Below are 18762 nucleotides of genomic sequence, written 5' to 3' on the forward strand. Positions count from 1 at the left end.
TTGGCTCCGGCAAAGAGATGATAAATGTTGTCTACTCTTTTCAAGGCCAGTATCATTCAAGTGCATCTTTTACAAGCCAAGATACGTGGTGCGCTTTTAGGTCAATATAAATATTCTATGTTCTACCAAATAGGTTAGGAAAGTAATGGACCAAGTTGTACCATTAATATCAAAAGGCGGTAATTATACCTGACAACAGTTTATGGATAGGCTACTTATTAAATACAGAGAAGATGCGAAAATCTGGCTTCAGAGACAGAACACAAATTTCTTCCCTGAAAGATGTTCTGTTTTGAACACTTAGGGAGCTGTGGCCAAGATGCCTGCAGGATGTACGCAGGAGAAGCAGGGACAAATGCAAACTACACTCCACAAGATGTCCCGCCCCCATCTACCAGTTGCTCACTGGGATTTTGAGTCTTTTCAAAGCAACCTTCCCATATGGGCAAGGCTGACTACAAGGTGGGGTACTGTACAAAATGAAGGCAATCCCTCAGAGACCCGACCTCACTTGCCCAGTCCTGTTTTCCTTGCTACTGGGGGCTGGGAGGCTTGGTGAGGGTCTTGGTCATGGGGTAAGGGGCTTAGGGCACTTAGCTGAGGAAGCCGGTGCACCTGCTCTCATAAGACAGGAAATGTTGACCATGCTCTGCTCACCTCTAATACAAAGCAATGACTTCTGCAAGGACCGGACGGACATTCTTCTAACGATGTATCCTTGCTGGTATGAAAGCTGGATTGTGACAGTCATTTGGTCTTTGGCTCAGTGACGGGAAATGGGTAAGAGCAAGCAAGGGAGGGGAGGAAGTCCGCTCCATGTGCATTTCTGGATGGGTTTATTTTCCCATCTAAGATGACTGGCAGATGCTCCTCGTTGCCATTAGCATATGACCAGGGCTGTCCCCCGGCACTGTGCTGGGTCATTTAATCGCCCACACCTCTCATGGCCACCGCAGGCACATAAAGGTTTCATGCCCCTACTCTGTAAGGTTCAAGTTCACTCCACTGGCATGGAGGCTCAGGAAGAGTTTCTCACCTGCTCCTGTGGGGGTGAGCGGAACTCCCTGGTCTTCCGGGCAGTCAGGGCTGCGGACATGTTCAAGGCCTGCATGAGCTCATTGTAGCGGAACTTCTGATTTGCCTGAAGCTTAGAGACATAAATGTCGCCAAATGCCACAATGGCTTCCACTCGATGCTGCAGCTCACAGTCACAGAGATAGCTGAGGAGCTCACACATCTGCAACCAAAGTGTATATGTATGCTAATTTAACAACACTTGTTAAATATAATACAAATATACACACCAAAGTGTATATTTATGCTAATTTAGCAATAATACATTGGTGAAGCAGCTAGGATTCCCATTTTCCAGACGGTACCACTAAGACTCTGGCACTCTAAGTGACTTGCCCAGTGTCACATGGTGATCATAGAGCCGTTACTTGGATCCAAGTCAGTTTGAACCCAGCCACCAACTCTTTATCCTAAGGACAGGAGAGTAACAGGAAAATGAGCTCACCAAAGACAGAATAAACCTGCCAGTGGAGAGGAGAATGGCACTGTTAAGAGAATTCTTCCATGGCTCTAAGCTCCATGTAGAAACCAGCCCTCAACTGCATGGGTGAGCTCTGACTCCTTCCTGACATCCTCTGGCTCTGGATGATGGGAACCAGAGACTTACGATCCCCTCTCCATCCTTCTTCCTTGTTTGTTTGTTGGTACTGTTTTTACTGCCATTAGTTCTTTTGGACTGTTACTAGTCCTAATCTTATCAGTCCTTGCACTTTTATGAATAAGAAAAACAGCAATCAGAACTTATGGAGCCCTAATTGCCTGACTCCATGCTAGGCACTTGCCAGACTTTCTCTTTTAATCCTCTGTGTGTTCCCAAAGTTCTGTGAACCCATCTCCACATAACCTCCTGCAGGACTGACACTCTCCAGTGTGTCTGGGCACAGACAATAATGCCCCTGGTGGTGGCATGTCCTTACCTAGCAGGCTAGTCTCTGGCATATCTGCAGGTGAACTAGGATCCAGAGCAAATGCCTGTCACACTTATGATCATAGTTATCACATCTGATTAGAAGTTGTATGTGCCAACGAAATGGGAAAACTAAGTTGAATGACTAGGGAACATCTGCAAAAGGAAAGTCGTTTTTTTAAAAAAAAAATACCCAAAGTTGGGTGTGAGTTAGACAACTACAAAAAATTGGGGGAAAATCATTAAAATCTACAAGCGTTCTGTGCTCAGGTTGCTTTCCAAATACCTCTAAATTCACAGTCTATCTTCAAGATCCCCAAACTGGCCATCATGCACATCAAGCTGTGCATAATGATGCCATCTGTGCAAAAGAAAGGGCTCTACATGCCAGGCAGGGACTCACATTGAAGAAAAAGTCTCAGCTCCATATCAGAAGAGCACACTTATATGTTTTCATAAAAACATTTAAGGTGTATGTGTAAAATTTGTTATGCTTCTCCTCTACATATAATTTTGATGAACCGACACCTACCCATCCCACCACCTTGGGTAAGAGAGCTTCATTTGGAGATTACTTTATTATCGTTTTGTGATAAAATATATTTCATAGTGTATTTTAAAGATAAATTTGAATTTTATGTTTTATTATATTATCATCCATATTTTACATAGTGTAAAGCTAAAGCTTTGGGAGACTACTGACTTGGCAAGCCTGGATAGCTACTAAGTGGTCGAGGGATGCCCGAGCCAGGCTGACTCTGTGGAACAGACGGTAGTGCTCTGTCCACTTTCATTTCTCTTTTCTCAGTGCCCAGAAGACAACAGTTATCGTCATCAGTGTATCACTGATGCTAGCTTGTATCTGGTAAGACTACGTCCTAGGAAATGTGGGAGTTTCCTAGGTGATGCCAAGGGGGCAGCTCAACATGGGCATGCCTCTTTTTCTTAGAAGTTTGTTTGCATGCCAGGGCAGCAGGTCTACACAGGCTTGGTGATCAGAACATGGAGGCAAATGAGAGCAAGTGATGAACGTGGCCACCCTATGAGTCAGTTCCCTTGGTCTTTTCCACAGCCAAAGGCTCTTCCTCCTTTCTAGACAGGGTCTCACAAAGCAGCCATTTAGTCCCAAAGGGTAAGAGGTAAGATGAAGGTCAATCCACCACTAGTTCCATAAAAACAATTCTAAAGCAGGTGCCTTATTGATAAGGGTTAGCACTTTTCTTTTGACTAAAGGGAATACATTTCGTGTCAGAGAAAATCATGAGCAGTGAATGTTCTCTCTCAGTTTCTCCACTATACTCCAGGTTTAGGCCAGTGCTCTCTGTCTGAGCCTTAGCTCCAAGCTACATGATCACCCTCCCCCACACTTTCCAAGGGCAGGATCTCTGCTGCCCTGAGTTACCTGCAACTTGACCGACTCTGGCAGTCGGGTCTGCAACAAGCCTTTGACTGGAGCCTCCTTGCTGGCCTTTTCTCCAGCCTCCACTGCCTTCTCCTCCACCTGGGTCATTTCCTCTTTCTCAGCTCTGTTCTCCATCTCCCCACTGTGCTCCCCAAACACAGAGGGATCGATCAGGAGGAGGATCTGCCGGACGTCATCATCATCAAACACCCCCATGACCAGCAGGGTTCCAATGAGTTTCAGCACAGGCACAAACTGGAACTCTACAGACCCGCCGACGGGGTCCCGGATGTGAGCCCCACTGTGCTGCACTGCCTCGGTCAGCATGCTCAGCGCCTTCGTCTTAAGGATCTCCAAGGGGATCTCAGGGCTCTGCTTCTGGTGCTCTTCACTGGTCACGACAAAGCAAGGGGTGGAGAACCTGAATCCTGGCTTGAGGCACGTTCTGAGGCCCACCCCAGGCAGCCCGTGCCTTTTGGACTCATCTGGGTACAGGCGGATTTTCCCGGTGGCACTGGTGATGGGGATGATGTACTCATTCTTCATCATCAGCTTCCTCTCCTTGGCGTTGGCCAGGTGGATGCTGATGAGCAGGTCATAGAAACCAGACCGAAGGAGGCCAGGGAGGTACTTGTTGTCAATGGCGTAGAAGAGCTGGGAGAGGTCCACGTGGCCACAGAGGGCATAGGCCACGCGGCTGTTTCCCAGGGCGCACACGGCACTGTAGAGTCGCAGTGTGTGGTAATGGAACTGCATAAGGTCTTCCTGCTCACAGAGCTCCAAGACGTCCACACACCTGCCGATGGGACAGACCATCAACCTCTCCATGGGGAAAAGAATATGCCAGAGCTCAGCAGAGTTCTTCTCTTTGAATCCCCCAGGGAGTGCACCCAACTCGATGAGGGCAGAGGGTGTAGAAGGATGAAAGAGCCTCTACCCTCCTCCCCCATACAGGTTATCATTCCTCTTAGCTCTGGTCCATATCCCAGTTCCTGACAATTCTCCTTCTCTAAGCACAAGAGTCTCAAAAGTCTCAAAGATTTAAAGACATGGCTTCCCAAATATGAAAGTGTTCCTTATAAAGGAACCCCTCCTCCCCAAATGAAAAACTGAAAAATATTCAGGTATGTGATAGAGGTGACTTGGTCCTCTTATTTGTTGGTATAAGGGGATCCTCTGCTTCCTGATACAAGAGCTCCTCCAAAGATGTAGTTGAAGGGGCACCTGGGTGGCTCAGTTGGTTGACCATGGTTGACCCCATGTTGGGGTCTGTGCTCACAGCTCAGAGCCTGGAGCCTGCTTTGGATTCTGAATCTCCCTCTCTCTCTGCCCCATCCTTGCTTTCATGTTGTCTCTCAAAAATAAATAAATGTTTAAAAAATTAAAAAAAAAAAAAGGATGTAGCTGAAAGCCTCTGTCAATCTGCCACCCACACACATTATCCGTATAATCTACAAATCTACTGTCATCCACAGGGCTTTCTCTCCCCTGAAAACAAACACACTTGCACTCTTGTCCCAAGAGAAAACACTTTCCAACCTGGGTTCAGTTGGCATAATCAATTCACTTTCTCCTTCCTGACTTCAGAAGCCCATTTACAAGTCTGTCTTGCTCCCTCATTTTTGGGGGGCTCAGGGCAGTCTCTGATTCTTGCTTAGATTTTCTGTTTTGTCTCACTTCTCACCATGGGTCTATGGATTCTTTGCAATTGGCATACTTAGTTGGACTCCTATTTTTTCTTGTTCCTTCCCTATACCAGCCTGTCTTGCCGCTGTCCATGACTCAGCAGAATATCTAACTGGGAACTGTGCAGGTATCAAATAAATCCCTCTGCCTGCTCCCCCATTACTGTATAGATCAAGGGGTGATAATAGGCTAATGAGAGAATTTATTTCTCACTACATATAGAAACTACACTAGTATAGATTTACCTAAACAATTTCATTTGTTTCTCCCTGCAGTTCTCTGGGCGGTCACCTATTTTACCGTTATCATGAGGAAACAAAGGTAAGTTACAGGAGTCATTTACCCAAGGCCACAAGGCCAGAAAGTGACAGTGCTGGGATTAAACGCAGGCCATAATCCCAGAGTACCTCTTTCTTACCAGGAGGGGCCCAGGAGCCCACTCTTGGCTCTCTAGGCAAAGCAGGCATGCCTCATTTTCTCCCTTCTTGTCATTAATGACATATATTTCAGGGTCACATTAGAGCTTCTTAATTAAAGGGATGGAAACGCTTCCGACTGCAGATGCTCAGAAAGAAGGCCTTGTGGCACGCATATTGTAGTGAATATCCTGTTATTTCTAAGTGAATAATGAAAGCAAGGAAGGGAAAGAGACACTGAGGTTTACAGGAAGTGAGCAGGGCCCTTGGCCAAGGAGAATGCTGCTCCCTCCCTTCTCCTGCCTGCCTCCCAGGCCTGCCCCCTCCTCCGGGGGCCCCTCCACTACCTGTTCTCCTCAGGAATGTGGAGGGCCATCATCTGCAAGGGCTCCAGGCACTGCACCACCCAGCCGTGGCGCTCGCTCACCCGCTCTGTCTCCACCTTCAGGAAGCTGCTGGGCATGCGACTCCAGAGCACGGGCTGGATGGTTTGGACGTCCAGCCGAGGTGGGCACTGTGGCACGGGGTTCTTCTCTTCACTCTTAAATATGGCCGCTGACAAGGGCATTGCATTCTGGGGCAAAGCAGAAAGGCATTCAGAGGGAAAGACAGGTGCACTACAGAGGTGCTCAGTTACTGGATAATGCAACACAGCCCATGAAACCAATATGGTGAGTATGAACTAAAGAGAGACAAACAAATCCGGAGACTTTCAAGGCTTTGCCAGCCTTAATTAAAACCTTGCATAATGGGGTATATTAGCATTAAGTAATTCTTTCAGCAGCCAGTAGAAGTGGCAGAAAGTAAAAGGAGAACCTACCTTCTGACATATGAATCTCACAGGCATGTACAGGGGCCTGGGGTGGGGGGCAGTGTAGGAGAAGGGATTCCCTTGTCTTCTGAGGCTTAGGAATTTTCCCCTAATGGTCAACGCTGCCTTCTTTTATCATAGCCATTGGATGAGGGGCAGACCAATACCTTCAGCTTCCCAAGTTCAAACTGAAACAAGGAAGTGCTCGTGGGCTGCAGGAAGACTGCTGGAAACACTTTGGTATTGGGCTCCACCTGGAAACCAAAACAAATCAAGGTTTGCTCAGAATGATAAAATCACAGATGGCCAAGTCACTGGGGGTTTTCATCAACACCGTCATTCTAACCTTAGCTGAAACGGGACAGCTCCCTGGCAGGTCATCCTCTACTCCTCAGAAATTCTGAGACCTGGTGCTCCTGGTAGTGAACAATCTCTACTTGAGGCTGAACAATCTCACAGTCTTGCATTTTCTCTTGCTGATAACTGCAGCCAACAGCTTTCTCCAGTGCTCAGAAGGACAGTCACATGTAGGGAGCTATTAATCTCCCACCAAAGGCAATGCCCGCTCTTGTTTAAGGAACTATGTGATGTACTGGCTCTTCATAGAGCAGGGAGACACCTGGTGTGCAGGTGGCACCATTCATCACTCCTGCCCTGAGAAGGTCATCACTGAGGGTGGTGCAGGGACTTCAGTGTTATTTCTGAAGGCAGAAAGGACACTGGGGAGGCAAGCCCAAGAGCAGGGCTCTTCAGCCTCGGCACCACTGACATTTCCGGCTGGGTGGGTAACTCTTTGTTGTAGGGGCTGTCCTGTGTGTTGTAGGACATATAGCAGCATCCTTGGCCTCCATCCAGAAAATGTCAGTACTACTCTCCATCTCCAGCAAAGTCATGACAACCAAAAAAGTCTCTGACGATTGCCACATGTCCCATGAGGGAAAAACACCCCTAGATGAGGCAGGTGCTTCCATGGGATAACATAAAGAGGTTGCTTCAAGAGCCTGTCTCCTTTCCTTAGAACTTCTCCTTTTCTCTTGGTTCCTTTGGACTTCTCTACACCCCCTTTTCACTCTTCATGACTCAAGTGCTCACATTAAATTGTGTGGGATTCACTGACTGTCTTTTAGCTGCCACTTAGATGAAGTGTGTGGATTTATTTATTTATGACAGCAGGGGCTCCACTTATCACCTGCCCACGTTGAGGGGGGGGGGAGCAAGAGAGAATTCCAAGCAGGCTCTACACTCAGCATGGACCAATCTCATGACCATGAGATTATGACCTGAGCAGAAATCAAGAGTTGGAGAGTCAATCGACTGAGCCACCCAGATGCCCTTGATGTAAGGCTATTGATCAGACTTAGAGGACCAGGGAAGAAGAAAAGTGACTTTAATTCTATCAACCCAAGTCCTTTGCCTTTAAGTATATTCAGACATTAGGAAATTCTTGCAACTCTCTTGCAATTAGGGAATGGTGAGTATTCTGGACATACCTTAAGGGGGCCCCCAGGGAGCCACCGTTTTGTAGGATCCCCCTCCCCAGAACCTGTGTCTTGTTTCTACTGGCTATTTTTTTTCACACTTATTTATTTTTGAGAGACAGAGTAAGACAGAGCATGAGTGGAGGAGAGCCAGAGAGAGAAGGAGACACAGAATCCGAAGCAGACTCCAGGCTCTGAGCAAAGATTCAGCACAGAGCCTGATGCGGGGCTCGAACCTACGAACCATGAGATCATGACCTGAGCTGAAGTCAGATGCTTAACCAACTTAGCCACCCAGGCACCTCACCTGTATCTTGTTTCTAACAAATACAATACGGCAAAGGGGTGTAGAGATTGTCATTTCCTTGATTTGGTTACATTACTTAAGACTGTGTTTCAGTAGACTGGGGAGAAGGTTCTCCACCTGGCGTTAGAGAGGAAAGCCACCAAGGTGTAACAGAGCCTGTGAAAGGCTATGTGACAGGAGATTTCAGGGGGTTTCATGGGACTGAGAGTGCCCCTAGCTGCAGCCATCAAGAAACTGAGCCTCAGACCTACAAACACAAGCAACTAAATTCTGCCAAAAAGCACGTGAGCTCATAATAGGACCTTTAGATCCCGAAGAGTGAACAGAGTCTTGTGAAACTAAGTGGAGGACCCAGCTGAGCTGTGACCCGGCTCTGGACCCAGAGAAATTGTGAGACCGTTAAGTGTATGCCATTTTTAAGTCACTATGGGTGTGGTAATTTGTTGTGCAGTAATAGGAAATGAATACAGAGCTTTCCCTTCATCAGAGTATTTGGTTGCAGGCTTCCTTTTCATAATGAATTTCTCCAACGCATTTAGACAGGAGATTTATAAACACACATTTCTGTGGCTATAACTGACTGAAAAGATTACGTGGCCTCAGTGCTATCACTTGCTCATAACGAAACAGGTCAGGTTAGTTAGAGCAGACTTGTGCCCAGCACATAGTACACACACCAAGTATAAACACTTGGGTTTATGCCTAATGCTTCAGATATCCGTGGACAGTATGAAGGGACAGAAACCTGTAAAACGAGAAAATGGGGATGGAGCTGCTAGAACTGCCTGCTGAAGTCTGAGATAAGCTTTATAAAGGACAGTCAATGAATAATTACTTAGTGCCTATTATAAAGCTGCCTTGTGCCAGACTCTGAGTTTGCAGCAGTGAGACACACACGAAAAGTGTGTAGGAAAGTTTGATTTGCTCCATCCCTGGGCTGGCCCTTAGATTTCTCAGATACCTGACAGCTGCCATCTAGAACTACTTGTGACTCTCACATCACTGTAACCTTCAGTGAGCAGAGCCTTGGTGGCTGAGAAACTTCACATGGGCTAGCAAGAAACCCATGAACATGAGCTCACAGGGACAGATAAATGCATTAAGTCAAAGGTTTTCTATGCTGAATGAGGTCACACCAGTACTGGGACCTACAGGCTGAAGAGTCTGGTATGTTTTCAGATCCCTCAGGACTGGTCCCTGCAAACTTTATCCACTGCCCAGGCAAATGCTAGGGCCTTCCTCAAACTCCCCTGCTAAGAGGAGGTGCTTTGAAAGCATTTAGGGTACCTTGGGACAGATTTATTTCTCCCATGCAGAATATATTCCCACCATGATGAACAATGGAAATTGATCTTCTCCCACTCAAAACAGGAGCAAACACAAGTGTGGGCTCATGATGGGTGCATGTGAGGATAAAAATGGCAACTGGTGGTGTTAGAGCAGAATCCTAGATGGCCTTCTTGACCCCTGGGGTTACTCCTGTGATTATCTATGTTACATGGCAAAAGGGATTCTACAGATACAAGTAAGGCTACTAACCAGTTGACCTTAAAACACAGATTATCCTTTATGGGCCTAATTTAATCACAGGAACCCTTAAAAGCAGGTGTTTTTTCTTGTCAGGGGTAGAAGGCAAAGTGAGAAATCTGAAGCAAAAGAAGGATAGGCCATGCTTTGTTGGCTTTGAAGATGGAAGGGGCCAAATGAGAAGGAAGGTGGGCCCCTCTGGGAGGGGAGGGGCAAAGAAGAGAGGGAAAATGGACCTCAGAACCTCAACCTATAACTACACTGGATCCTGGTAACAACCCGAATGAGTGGGCAGTGGATTCCTCCCACAGCCTCCGGACAGAGGCAGCTCAGCCCAGCTCATGCCTTGACTCTGCCCTTGTGAGAACCTGAGCAGAGAACCCAAACTTACTGAACTGGGAAATAATAAACACATGCGGTTTTAAGCTGTTAATTCTGTGGTAACTTGTTAAGAAGCAATTACAAAATGAAAACAAGGGCTGCCCAGCCGAGTTGGTCAGTTTGACAACAAATGCTCAGCAAGCACTTACTAGGTGCCAGGTCCCATTTCATGCACAGGGACAGCAACAGAAATGAGAGATGGCCTCTGTTCTCCAGGAGCTGCCCTTCTGGATGGGGAGCAGCCATTCTAAATGTTGTTAATCTTTATTTATTTTTGAGAAAACAGGGAGAGACAGAGTGCAAGTGGGGGAGGAACAACAGAAAGCGCGGAAGACACAGAATCCAAAGCAGGGTCCAAGTTCTGAGCTGTCAGCAAAGAGCCCGACGTGGGGCTCGAACTCATGAACTGTGAGTTCATGACCTGAGCAGAAGTTGTTCCCTTAACTAACCAAGCCACCCAGCGGGGAGCCTCCATTCTAATGTTATGAGCAGCGAGCCCAGATGTGAGGACGATAGGAAGTGCCATGGACTTTTTTCTTCTGTATTTAATGTACCTTTTAACACTGGCTGATCTATTCTGTCCTTGCAATAATAGACATTTTATTTCTGATCACGTGCAAAGGTCAGGGCATGGGAAGTGGACTGAATTGAAAGCAAACCCCTCTTGTAAATCTGAGTCTTGTAGCTGGCTCTGCTCTCAGAGCAGCATGGCTGGGGTGGCAATAGCTAAGGAGTATCTCTTGAACATACATTTTATTTCTCATTTTTCCCATAATTACATTAAGTGCAGCAGAAAAAGATTTTTGAATTGCACAGCAGTATTTAAGGGGGAGGTCTAGAAATAGGCTCTGAGAAAATCCTCCCCTCATTATTTTGGTTACTGGTCCTTTCTGAATAGAAAGCCAGTGTATAAATATTGCTGCCCTGCTCCTCTTGAGATAATTGAAAAATGAAAATGGCTACAGCTGCAGAATAACAATCATCCCACTGCCGGGAGACCAGATGCATGGCTGGACACGTTGGTGTCTCGCCTGAAACGAGAAAGGGGCTGGCCGGGTGTGAGCCCCCCAGGGGTTCCTGTGCTGAGCCCTGGCACCATCCCATTCACCGCAACGTGCCTCTGGGCAGGATGCAGGGCTGGGGCCACTGAGCACAGAAATCAGTATGCCTATGCACCGAGTGGAGGAGGGCATCTCAGGAGGTTGGTCGGTGCCAGCACGCAGCTGCTGGGAGACGACCACCGACCAGCCCAACGTGACCCAGGAACTACTGGGAAAGTCAGGCTACAACCAGCCAGTGTCCTTTTCTCTGCTGTGACATTTCCTCCTCCATTATGGGCTCTTCCTGGAGGCAGGCAAGTCACTGCTGCTGCCGAGGCCAGGGGTTATTTATTTATTTATTTGGGGACTGCTGAAGCCCGCCTCGCCTTCGGAGTTATTAGATGCTTTAGAGCTCTCTGCAGCTCAGGGAGGACCCTTCAGTCAAACTCATTTCAAAAGTTAATGGGGAAAAGCTAATGGATTCTGAAGGACGGCAGTAATGTATATAAGCATTTTCCCAGGAGACTGGGGGGTGGGGTGGGGAGTGGAATCGTGAGGAAGTACCGGAAGAAGAATATGTTACTTTCTGCCTCAAAGCCTGGTTTCGCAAAGGCCTCTTGCTGGAATGGCTGGTCCCTCTGGCTGCCCAGCCAGGCTGCCAAGGGCTGTCAGTGGTTCTACTTTTTCCCCAGGAGGATGAGGAGGCACACAGACCAGAATGCATTGCAGGAGATGCTGGAGGAGAGGCGACTGCCCCCACCAAACCCAGAAAGGGTTTGGTCCATCCGTTCTTGGTCACTGAACAATTCAGATTTGGGGCAGCTACTCCGTCTCTCCCCGTTAGATACCGTTTCTTCAAATACAACCCAGACAAATGGCTGCCAAGAGGCTTTCCAGCCTGGAGGCTGTAACATGGGGCTGACCATAGAATCTGGGGTTTTATCCATTTATACAGTAGTGGGATGCTGTTTATCTGCTATAGTTAGCTAAGCGTCCTTAAACACTACGTGCCACTGCTCTGGTCAGAAGCCTTCAAAAGCTCCCTAATTCCTACCAATACCTCCCTCTTTTCAAATGGATTTCTCACCAATACCATAATAATATTTCTGACCAATGTCTTATGAGAAATGCTTTGTAAAACTCCAGACTCCTAGAAAATTACTACGTAACATGTATGTTTTTGGTTATGTAATAAGAGAAATGCTTGGATAGACAGGTTTCTTTCTGAAGTTATTTTTTCAAGTTGTCCTGCACAAGTGTTCATTGCCAATGTCAGAAGGAGGATATAGTATGTGGCATTTCCCAAGCTTACCTGGCCATCAAGGATGAAAATCCTGCTTAAGAGAGAGAGGGCTTCTTGTTAATGATGGGTAAATCTACATGTGTGTAACTGAGGGTTTTCCCCAATAGTTCTATCAGAGCTCAAAGTCAATGAAGCAGCAAAACACATCACTTACATAAATACATTTTTAAATGTAAAAGATCCTGTAAGGAATTCGTAAGGAATGAGAAGAATCTATTTGCAAAAGGAATACACTCTGGCAAATGAGTCTGCTTTTAGCAGTCTGTATTTTGAACATAGAAGTTTCCTAAAGCAAGGGATATCTCTGTTCCCCTTTCAGATTTTGCATCTTGTAGAGGACAGGTAACATAAAAGTTGCACAAGAAATGTTCATGGAATAAATGAATAACCTTTTAGAGACCACTGACAAAGAAAATCCTTCTTAGCTTCTAGCAAGATGACCAGGACACTGATCAACCAATACATAACAATACTTTCCCCCATTTTTCCCTCTGTAGAAAAGGAAGTCATTTTGTTCTGGTTTCTCTTCCTAGATGGCTTGTGAACCATGTGGGCTCATCAACCCTGTCTGCCGTGGCAGGGATGCTGATGGAGAAGAATGAGGAGCAGGATCCTTAGCATGCAGGCTGGGGATGCTGCCGTCTTGGCCACAGAGCCACCCTTACCTGATAGCAGGTGCCGAGTTCTCTCCCATTGGCTGAGAAAGACAACATGCCCATCGCCAGATCCACGAGGCAGCCGATCTCCAGGTCCACGTTGCTCCGGCTTGATCTTTGGGAAGTGGCCACAATATCCCCACCCCATACCATGTAGCAGTTGCTGCGCTTCACACTAGAAGCCAGAGAGAGGAAAAGGGAGAGAATCTGTACTGGGGTGGTGTGCAATCAAGGCTCAGGAATGGAATGTCCCAGAAACCTTCCAATGAGGCTTTCTAGTCAGCACTCAGTAATTTTTTTTTCTTACATAAAGTCATTCAGCTTCATCCTCATTTTCTCAGGCATGGCCACTCAATTTAAGGATGTGACAATCTATCAGAATACTTTGGTCCAAAGAACACAGTGTTTTGGTAACTGTCTCCTGGCTCCATGTCAATTCACCTGTCTGAAATGGGTCATGGGGATGGTAGTATTCCCAGCTCAGAGATTGAAGATGGGGGCACAGGGAAGGTGACTACCACAGGCAGATTTATATAGGGGTTTGGTATATGAAGCATAAACAAAAATCTGCAGTGTCCATGAAAAAGACCGTAACACACTTGAAAACTCAGGCCCACATTCTTTAGAATGGCAGGCCCGGACAGGCTTGCAAAGTAGGTCACAAGCGGTCTGATGCCCAACAACCTCCTTGACCTATACAACCTGGCCCTACCCAGGAGTTCTGCTCCCTGAACTCTTCACTAATCACCAGCTTGGGTGCCTTCCTCAGCTGGCCGTCTACCTACCCCCACAGTGTAAACTCCATCATAGCCATTTACATTTAAAAGCCAATAGTAATAACCAAAAAAAAAAAAAAAAAAAGCACTAAGGCTCCCATGTCTGATTCCTCAATTGAAAGATTTCAAATCCTGGGTAGGCTTTGGAGAAGTTAGCAGCAGAGGAGATTCTCAGAGGCTGTCAGTATGGCTGTGGGCAAGAGGCAGACAGATGATGTCGTCTCCTTCTAAGCCCAGTCCTGGTGCACATCTGAGGAACTGCTTGTTTGAAGTACCATCAAGCACTTTTTCTCAGGCTAAACAAGAGCGCCACTCTCTACCTGTTGCTTTAGCGCAGCCCCTTTAAACACCCTAAGGTCAATCTGATTTGACCCTAGAAAGTTAAAGGTTTGCTTAGAATTCTCCAAGGTTCTTTCCAGCTTTAGAAATAGGTAATTTCCTCCCCTGAGCTCAGAAATCCCCTTTGTAAACATATGCTCACCTCTCTCCTAAAACCTCCCACCTTTGGGGTATACCAGTGGGGCTGGTTTCTCAGTGTGAAAGCCTCTCAGGCAGAGCCAGTGCAAAATGCTCCTTCTAACGGGTGACAGCCACTGTGAGATTTTCATCAAGGTTAAGTTACAGCCATACTATTACTGCTGTTCAGTGAGTAGAGTCCCAAGTACATTGATGCCTACTGTGGAACTGAATTACTAACATATTAAAGCTGTGGGAATGTGAAGGTACCATGCTTCGGTCATATTTAAAACTTTTTTTTTTTTTTACATTTATTTATTTTTGAGGGACAGAGACACAGTGCAAGTGGGGAGGTGGAGAGGGAGAAGGAAACACAGAGTCTGAAGCAGGCTCCAGGCTCTTAGCAAGCCGTCAGCACAGAGCCTGACGCGGGGCTTGAACCCACAAACCGTGAGATCATGACCTGAGCTAAAGTGGGACGCTCAACCAACTGAGCCACCCAGGTGCACTGCCTTGGTCATATTTTAAAGGGGTCTATTTAAAATGCCTCAAACCATCTGAAATTGATCCTGTATTTATTTCTTATTATGCAAGACAATGAACTAAGAATTACTGAGCACCGATGATCTAACGGGTCTTGTTCTAGATGTTAGTGAGTCAGTTTTTGAAATAAATGTGGTCACTGAGGCTCAGATAAATCAAGTCATCTGGTGTGGTACAACCAGCAAATTCGAATAATAAACTCAGCTGGGATGGACACGTCTGCCTTTATTCTTCTGGCTAAAGAGCAAAGTCTTCTGACTTTAATCCACTGCTTTCATGTGCTTTCCTTCATCCCCCAACAAGATGTTGGATATTGTTTGTAGCATCTATTCTGGGTCTTGTAACATGTAACAGACATTTAGTAATGCTAATAATAGTAATGTGATTATTCAGTCCCTGAGTCAAGGCATCGTTTTAGGCATTTTTCTATGTATTTTCTCATTTAATCCTCGTATCACTTCATGAGACTGAAACTATTATCCTCACTTTATAGACGAGGAAATTTAGGCCCCGGAAGGCTAAATGGTCCAAAGTCACACATCTAGGAAGTCCTGGAACCCAGTTTAAAGCCCATACAGTTTGCTTCCAGAGTCTGTGCTCTTAACCACCTACCCATAATGGTCCTGCATGACACAGTGGTTACAAGTGACCTCTCTGGCCACTTGATGACCCAGTAGCATCTAAAGGACAGCAGCTACAAAATGTTCTGACTTGGTAGGGATCAAGGTCAGCTTGCAAAACAATTTAATACACCTCTAAACAGGTCTATTTGGGAAGGACTCTAGTAAGTCTCACCTGGGTGGACAGAAGGGATGGTCTTCTGGGTCATGTCTGGTGCACTGCTGGCTAGAGATTCTTTCTCTGGTGGCAGTCAACCCTCAACCATCCCCTTCCCCTCACCAGTGGGAAGGCCTGAGAGTACCTAAAACTTGCTTTCCCAAAAGATCTCTAAGTTATTATTCATGAACTTGCTCTATCTCTTCTATGCTCTTTCTGCTTTCAGACACTTCACATCCTCAGGATGAGGAGTTCTGAGTCTATCAGTTGCTATGTGATGTGGTGGCTCTTTTTATTTCTTCTGAAGTGACTTTCAAGCACCCAGAGGTTTTTTTTTTTTTTCTGTCTTGTTCTAATGTTGCCGAAATTGGGGCTTGCCCAGAATTCATGGAGAAGTGTCTGAGAGAGAGCACAGACGCCCAGTTGTCAACTTGTATCTCCTACCCCTCGGTCATTTATTTTAAAAATATTAATTCATTTATTTTGAGGAAATGAGAGAAAGCAAGCAGGTAAGCATGTGCAAGTAGGGATAGGGCAGAGAGGGGGAGAAAGAGAATCCCAAGTAGGCTCTACACTACCAGGGCAGATCCTGACATGGGGCTTGAACTCACCAACTATGAAATCATGACTGGAGCCAAAATCAAGAGTTGGACACTTTACCATCTGAGCCATCCAGGCGTCCCCATAGGTGATGTTTTATACACGTGATGGAATCACCCTCCATTTTCACTAATATACTTCTACCGTAGTACTCCCTGTTTAGTGAAGGATTGTAAGCCTGTGCTTCACTTTTCCTTTTTCATAAGCACTGGGATATTTCTTTCTTTTGGAGTGTTGGGTGGAAGGGAAAAGAAGACAGCCGTGGGGAGAGAGGAGCTTGATGGCTAACCCTGTCTCCTTGGGAGCCCCCTTACCTTTCATGGACCCGGCCTCTTTCATCCCCTAGAGTAACAGTCACCGTGCAGTTTTTACTCAGGTCAAACTTTTCGCTGTACAAGTGATAGTCTGGAGTCACCCATCCTACCCAGACGCAGGAGGGGTCCTGTCCAGCGAAGATGCGGATTGCGTAGTAGCACTGCTGGGGAGAGAACACAGAGGGGAGTGAGTGGCCCCTGGTGGGGGGCCAACGTGACAGAACAAACACAGGAGTCCATGTGGCCCTCTTTCCATGAAAAGCACACACCATTCTAGAGCCGGACTGCGTTGCCCAGACTTAGAACAGGCTGACTAGAGAATCTGCCTTCCTTATTTTTGCCTTTTAGGGTGTGATTTAGCATGGAGACAATCAAGCATTTAATCTACCACCTTTTGCCCATAAGCTGCTGCTGCTGCTGAAATCAGGGGCAGTCGTTCAGAATGGCCAGCACAGAGCCATCTCCTGGGCACTGCTCTTGCCCTCAGAGAGTGAACAGTGGACAACTTCTGCTACCCTTTCCACCTCCACAGGGACGTCCAGAGTATTTTTTGTGGTTGTTTTAACCGTCTTGAAAAAAATGCTGCAAAAGGAGGTCACACGGTGGCCCAAGGCCCTCTGTGTGTCCATCAGGCTCAACGACAGGCAGTATTGAGAATTACAGCAGTTACTGGCCGGCCTCGCTACGATCTGTAACACTATACTACAAAAGTAGCTAAGGCACAAGGTAAGTGACGGCTTCATTACTTTTTTTGTGAACGTGAGCACGTTTATTCTTAATGAAGTTACTTTTATTTGGAGTCTGTCATTATTATTATTATTTTTGATTAGGAGATAAAAGGGTCAGTAGGTCAAACTGGGGCTTGAATCTTGCCACCAGCAGCTGTTACCTGGTGACTCTGAGCAAATCATTTGTCCTCTGTGTGTTTCAGAGTGCACAATATGGTCCATCTCGTGGGGTTGCCGTGGGAATTAAGCGGGAAGGTGATGCAATGCACGTAGCGCAGTGTCCTGCACTCACTGTGTGACATGCTGCAGCAACAACCTTATTCCTGATGATAGTTAACCTACGACTTTGGAGTTGCAGGATAACTTTATAGAAGGGGTGACATGGGGACACCTGGGTGGCTCAGTCAGGTAAGCGTCTGACTCTGGCTCAGGTCATGATCTCGAGGTCTGGGTTTGAGGCCCCATTGGGCTCTGCACTGACAGCTCAGAGCCTGGAGGCTGCTTTAGATTCTGTGTCTTCCTCTCTCTCTGCCCCTTACCTGCTTACACTCTCTCTCAAAAATAAACATTAAGAATTTTTTTAGAAGGGGTGACATGCATTTCTTGCAAATACTTTTGCTCAGGTACTAAAGAAGGATGAAAGAAAGAAAGAAATCAGCAAGTGTTGCTTTCTGACTACTGTGTAGCTATATAAAAAAGGGACCCACATCAGTTTCTGTGATCTGGACTGTTCCCTGTTCCTACTTCTCACTTGACTGCTTTCAACATTATTGCTGGCACTGCTCAGAGACATGGGAGAGTTGATTCATAGAAGTTTACATACAAGAGCAAACAAAAGGAATAAATTAAGGAGAGCCGCACCCCCCCCCCCCCCCCCCCCCCCCCCCCCCCCGCCATGTTCATTTCAATCAGAAAGGCAGTACTGGTCCCTGGTGGCAAATGGGGTATATAATGATGCCCAATTAGGAGCTCCAGGTGGAGCTTCTCCTTTGTACTAAATAACTGTCTTTCTTTCCCCTATTTGAGAAATGCTGGAGATGTGTTCTGGAAGCATCAAGATGGATATTAAAAGACATGGTAATTGGCAATTAAAGAGGATCTCTAGACAGATCTTTGCTTAAGGGGCATACCCTCAGGTACAACAAAGAATCAAATCATGAAATCCATAACTGAACCCACTGTTTACTTACTGTTGTTGTATGAGAGAGTATTTCTTGCATCTGTTTCCTGGGAGAGGAGAGGAGATAATCCATGTTTTAGTTATTCAGCTGTACAGAGAATTCCACACTTCGGACAGGCAATTAATCTAACTTTAACGATGAAGGCAAGGTTAGAAAACTATTTTCTATACACGAGTGATCCCAACTAGTCTTGGGACTTGTGCATTTGTAATCTGCTACCACAAGCCAGGACTGTGACTTGTTACTCTTGTCTCTCAGCCCAGATGGTAAGTGAGAGCTAGGGAGCTAGGGGGCAGTTGAAGAGATTGAAATAACATAGGCAGGGATACCTCTGAAAACCTTGTCCTGTTCTTTCAAGCAGCTGTACCTGTTGAGTAGATAGTGAAACCCCAGAGGAAA

General features: G+C 46.3%; 1 protein-coding gene across 1 annotated transcript in view; it reads right to left on the reverse strand.

The window, feature by feature from the left end:
- Window positions 1–18762, reverse strand: part of RYR3 (ryanodine receptor 3) — a 364667-nt gene that overhangs the window by 179795 nt on the left and 166110 nt on the right. Inside the window, exons 30-36 of the mRNA XM_039247258.1 lie at window positions 18373–18409; window positions 16455–16618; window positions 12998–13163; window positions 6464–6550; window positions 5833–6059; window positions 3384–4179; window positions 1037–1237 (exon numbers count right to left, since the gene is read on the reverse strand). Coding sequence (XP_039103189.1) covers window positions 1037–1237; window positions 3384–4179; window positions 5833–6059; window positions 6464–6550; window positions 12998–13163; window positions 16455–16618; window positions 18373–18409 — 1678 coding nt within the window. The remainder of the gene's footprint in view (window positions 1–1036; window positions 1238–3383; window positions 4180–5832; window positions 6060–6463; window positions 6551–12997; window positions 13164–16454; window positions 16619–18372; window positions 18410–18762) is intronic.

The sequence above is a fragment of the Hyaena hyaena genome, unplaced genomic scaffold (genome assembly GCF_003009895.1).
Source record: "Hyaena hyaena isolate Hyena2069 unplaced genomic scaffold, ASM300989v1 scaffold_292, whole genome shotgun sequence".
Classification (NCBI taxonomy): Eukaryota; Metazoa; Chordata; class Mammalia; order Carnivora; family Hyaenidae; genus Hyaena; species Hyaena hyaena.